At 39.9% G+C, this 5,725-nt stretch overlaps 1 protein-coding gene across 1 annotated transcript in view; it reads left to right on the top strand.

The window, feature by feature from the left end:
• The first annotated feature begins 2,526 nt into the window (after window positions 1-2,526).
• Window positions 2,527-5,725, top strand: part of LOC107696505 (proline-rich membrane anchor 1-like) — a 13,894-nt gene continuing 10,695 nt past the window's right edge. Inside the window, exon 1 of the mRNA XM_016496866.1 lies at window positions 2,527-2,592. Coding sequence (XP_016352352.1) covers window positions 2,530-2,592 — 63 coding nt within the window. The 5' untranslated portion in view covers window positions 2,527-2,529. The remainder of the gene's footprint in view (window positions 2,593-5,725) is intronic.

The following is a 5,725-nucleotide window of genomic DNA, read 5'->3' as shown; positions in this document are numbered from 1 at the left end:
TATCTATCTATCTATCTATCTATCTATCTATCTATCTAATAGAAAGAATAGACTCTTCATTGCCAAACGAATCTGGGCTTGTGAAGTGCGTGTAGCTCTATACATCTATTGTTTTTACAGTTTTTCTCAATTGCTTTGGCTCAATTCTCGAATTAAACTTTTTTTTTTCCCAAAACAATAAGTTCAGATCTCTGAATAATTAGCCAGTTTAGAGAATGTTAAGATTGTTTCGAAAAATGTGCTAAAGCAATTGAGAAAAACTGTAATTGCTGAAGAATAATTTTATTGCAAGATAATATTGGTCTTATGAGGAGAGCATTAATACTCAGACATAAAAAATTAAAATAAATATCTCTAAACCTACAGAAAATACTAACATAAATAGCAATAAAAGAAAAATGTCATGAAGAGGCAACACACAGAATATGTCAAATGTTGTCACATAACCACATTTGTATTGAAACGCCACGCGAGGGCGCACTTTCCCGCGCATTATCATTATATTCCCTCCAGTTATGTTTCAACTAAAATATACATTAGTGAAATTCTTTAGATAATATTTTAGTGTGCTTCCTGTGAGATGATCATAGTTTTATCGTCTCTCACAATTTCATTAGTAGAAGGAGTTCTGTTCTTTAATTGTAATGGCAAAAAGCAATTCACTGTTAATTAAGTGATGCTGTTTTTGTATGAAAGGTTTTTCTTTTTACAGTAAATACCCCATGATGGTGTAAGACTAATTTTCATGCCATGAATTATTGATAACTGATCAATAATATTTATATAAAGTTATATTAGCAAAAATTTATTATTTTCCTTTTTTTGTCTGTTTTTCATTATGACATCAATGTGTAAAATAAGTTACATTTTTTCTCAGTCATTTCTCAGATCACAAGTGAAATTCTACGCTTTCATCCAGTCACTAATGCACATCAGAGCAATATTTCATTGTTCTGAACAAATTGCCAATGCTTTAGTACATTCATGCAATTCATTGTGTACAATTGTCTGCTGTTTCCAAAATGATCAATTACTTACGTCATAATCAAAACATATTATCGTTCTCTGTTGAATAGTCTTTCCGCTCAAAACATCAAGGCATTAGTTCATTGCATAAGTCATTAAATGTAAAATAGCTGAACTAGTTTTCATAATTTGTCAAGCATTTTTTTCTATACCTCTCTCTCTCTCTCTTTATTTTTGTAAATGTGTCCTGAATTTAATTGAATGAATCTTGATTATCACAAACGAAAGGGAATGTAAAGTGTTAGATCAATCTGTTCTGTAAAATAGGTCAGATATGCATTTCACAAAGCTATAGATTTGACCAGCATATAGACAGAGCACAACACAGTGTACAAATTCTGACAACAAAGAAACAAACAGCCAAGAAGAAGAAGAAGAAGAAGAAGAAGAAGAAGAAGAAGAAGAAGAAGATTGAAGATGTGAGAGAGGCAGAAGAGGCAAAGGATGAAGTTATTATGGACCGTGTTCAATCATTCAAACGTCTGTAGACAGAACAGGTATGAATCAACACTGATTGTACTGCTATAGCCTACTGTAATGATTCATAATACAGTAGTCCACTTGCATTTTACATTATACAGTAGGCTAAATAAAGGGAGAGAGAGTCTTGTGTAACTGAGAATCCTGTCCAGTCTCTTGCAATCAATATCCCACATACAGTAATGTGTGCATTTGTACTGTTGAAATCACAGAGAAAAAGTCCGTTTGCATATGTCATGCAAACTGTAGCCACAGTGTACATACTGACAGAGTGTAGGCCTACTGTTATATTGACAACATGGCTAAACATTATGATTATTTTGTTCGTGAACAATGACACAAGGACTTATTCAGATGCACTGGTGCTCACTGACATACATACTTCTGAGAGATGATGAACTAAGGAATTTGAGAAAGTTCAGGCTTTTGCCGGTTATCCATTGAGTGGTGCTTTGAGAAATGCATTTATTGGTTTGCAAATGTTAAGGATGATTGGAGAAATGCCGTGGCTTTCGCGTTACACACGTCTGAAGCTCAAACTCTTGAGGACTGGAGTGCTAGAGAAGAGAGAGAGGGAGGAGCGGAGTTACGCAGAGACTCCATCACATCACGCAACATGACACTGTGTGCTTGCTCCGAACTGCAGGCGATTTCTGCAGAGATCTGAGGAGTCTGTGGCTCTGCTTCGCGTGCACTGGGTGAATACTCGGTGATGTGAGCGCGAGAGAGCGACGCTCGCGACGCGCTGCTGCTCCTGACGACGCGTTTCTGTGTCTGTCCGCTGCTGTTAGGATGGTCTGTGGAGTTACTCAGTCTGACACTGACCAGTGATGAAGAGTTTATAGCCCTGAGCTGGAGCACGCCACATGCGGGTATGTGGAAGAACTGATCACTCTGATAAAGTCACCGAATGAAAATAAAGAGTTTTTGCTTCAGAAAACAAGGCGCTGAGTAAAAGTGCACCTGTGCTTGTGTTCAGGGTCCTTCACATCACTTGGGTTTCAGCACAGGAGTGAAGGAGCGATGCTGGACCCCTGGCCTCTCGTGTTTGGGCACTGCTGGCTCTCCTGTCTTCTCTTGTGTCAGGTACGTCTGAAGGAAGTCCCGTGCTGATGTTTAGGATGGTCTATGCAGTGTTTAATAAAAAGAATGTTTAATTAAATCAGAGGCGTCAGACAACTTTTACTGGGTAAAATACAGCTGTGCTCCAGTAAATTATTTGATAAATCCTTATCTGACGGTGATGACCATATAACGACCAGAGAATCATTTCCCTATTATTATTATTATTATTATTATTATTATTATTATAAATCAGCTGTTTAGCATCAGAATTAGCGGTACCAGATTGCGAATGAATCACACTTTTGATCTAATCAGCTAAATGGGTCTGTAAAAGAGTCGGAAATCGATTTAAGTTTGATTCATTGGACAGTTCGCTCCCACACTGATTCCAGTTTCTCACATTTGTAAATCAGACAACACAAAAGCAAGTGCTGATTGAGGTGGATATTTATCTATGACCTATCATATGAAACAAAACTTTTAACTGTCAGTTATCAGCAATGAAGTACTGCAGGTAAAGACTGTTTATTTGGCACACTTTTTTAATGGGGGGCTCCAGAACTAATCAGAAAGAGCTTTATTGCCATAAGCTTCCAGTACAGAAAGTACAGACATAATGCAGACATATGTAATAAAATGAAATATAACACTATTAATAAAGAGAATAGACAGAATTATAAAATGTGCAAATGTACTATTTGCAGATGAAGAGTTTTGAGAAATGATTAACAGATGTACAGTCTGAGATGTGTTATGTGGCCTGGGGAAAAGCTGTTCTGGTGCTCAGTGCTCTGTAGTGCTGGGTGTGAGGGGTCAGGGGTGCTCCTTGCTCTTTTCCTCAGTTATTGGAGGTTAGGCAGGGAGCACCAATGATGCTCAGGTTGAACTCCCTCAGCTGGCGAAGGAAATACTGAAGCAAACATCTGACACTTATCGAACAGCTTGAGTGACTGAAGTTAAAATGTTCAATGACTTATTTTGCAAGCTGCAACTGTGAAGAAACAGGGAAAGAGACTGGAGCTGTGTGAAGTCATTAGCGCCAATCTCTGCAGATTATTCATCACAAACACCACTCACCACCTGCATAAGGATTTGAAACAAATACCTACATGAACGAATTTCTGAAGTCAGTGGTATTAATGAGCTCCAAAGCTTGTTTTAAAGCTGCAGCTATATACTGTAGACCTTATTTCCATACTGTACATTTTCACCCACACAGCCCATAGGAAGAGCTGAGGATCAGCGGTAATGTTTGAGTCACTACAGCACTGAAGGAGGTCTGAATCCTGATCCTCAGTGCTGGTTACTGTAGGATGGCCATTTCTGTAACACCAGACAGCAGGACACTTAGCAGGCCACAGTGAAGCCAGGATAAAACTAAAAATGATCCCAAACCTATAAGAAGCAACAGAAACTCTTCCAGAATCTCTCCGTTAAGGGGTGATATTTAAATGTTATATTTGCGTATATATTTACCTTTATGAAGGCAACTTTTCTAACCTTTTTTAAATGCATGTGCCCTCTTTCATTTACATTTCTTAAAATTTATTCAGTAAATACAGTTAGAATAAGACTGTCACTTGCAGGCAAGGATGAGGAGAGGCGAAGTGCAGCATTGTTTAATAGAAATAACCATAAACAAGGCAGAGAACACAGGCAAGGGAACACACAACAGCATGCTTGAGGTACAACCAAGCACAGAAACAGGGCTATAAATACACAGCCTAACAAGGGGGTGGAGCTAATGAATTGCCATGACAACTAATAGGGTTAACAATGGAAACAAACAAGGTAGGCAAATGAACAAGGGGGACATGAACTAAACACAGGAAACACTTCAACATAAAAGTCCTTGAACACAAAACAGAGAAGCACAAGACACACAAGACATAACAGAGCCAAGAGTCCAAGAGGGAGGTGTAGCAGCGTAGATCAGGGGGAGGGACGGAGGGCCAGGCCCGTGTGGTGGAAGAGGTGGACCAGAGAGAGAGCCAGGGGAGTAGGCCAAGCAGGGAGCCAGGGCGGAGCCGAAGACCACCACAGCGGTGCAGGTGGGACTGAAAACCACCAGGGCGGAGCTGATGGAAGTGAAGACCCTTTCAGCAGAGCTGAGGACCACCACGGCGGATCAGGCAGAAATGGAAACAGACAACACATAAAGGTTAGAAACGGCCCCTGTGGCCATAACAGGACAGGTAGTGTTCAGGGATGACCTCATAGACGGCTTTCTTGGCCATGACAAGACAGGCAAAGAGCTCAGAGACGGTCTCCTCGACCGTGACAGGGCAGGCTGAGTGTTCAGGGCAGGCTGGAAACGACGCCTCGGGAGGAGCTGGAGAACATTTACATTTAGTCATTTTGCAGACGCTTTTATCCAAAGCGACTTACAATTGGGGAATACATAAAGTGATTCTTCTTAAAGAGGCAAGCAGACACAGGAAGTGCTTGTAATACCAAGTTTTAGGCATTGTTCAAATAAGTACAAGATAGAAAGGGAAGGAATAAATAAAGAGAAAGACAAAAAATTTTTATTTTTTTATTTAAAGGGGTCATATGATGTTGCTAAAAAGAACATTATTTTGTGTATTTGGTGTAATGATATGTGTTTATGCGGTTTAAAGTTCAAAAAACACATTATTTTCCACATACTGTACATTATTGTTTCTCCTCTATGCCCTGCCTTTCTGAAACGTGTTGATTTTTACAAAGCTCATCGGTCTGAAAAGTGAGGTGTGCTGTGATTGGCCAGCTATCCAGTGCGTTGTGATTGGCCGAATACCTCAAGCGTGTGACAGAAATGTTACGCCCCTCACCATATTGTGATGCCCTGTCCGGCTGGAGTGACGAGACAAAAACATGAAAACCCATTATAAACAAGGCATTTGTTGCATCCAGTGGGGACATAATTATGGATTATAATGACTTATACTGTCTTTTTGCGTGTTGCGTTGCATCGCGCCGCGTAAACATGCAATGCAAACCTGCAAGATCGAGCGGTCTTTGCAATGTGGTCTTTGAAGGTCAGCTGGTCATCAAAGGTTACACCAACATTTCTGACCGAACTTGATGGGGTAACTGTAGAAGCACCTAGCTGGATGGTGAAATCATGCTGTAGAGTTGGAGTGGCAGGGAAGACAAGAAGCTCAGTCTTTGC

Source organism: Sinocyclocheilus anshuiensis, unplaced genomic scaffold (assembly GCF_001515605.1).
Source record: "Sinocyclocheilus anshuiensis isolate Anshui unplaced genomic scaffold, SAMN03320099.WGS_v1.1 scaffold1107, whole genome shotgun sequence".
In the NCBI taxonomy this organism is placed as follows: Eukaryota; Metazoa; Chordata; class Actinopteri; order Cypriniformes; family Cyprinidae; genus Sinocyclocheilus; species Sinocyclocheilus anshuiensis.
This window is presented reverse-complemented; position numbering and strand designations above follow the sequence as displayed.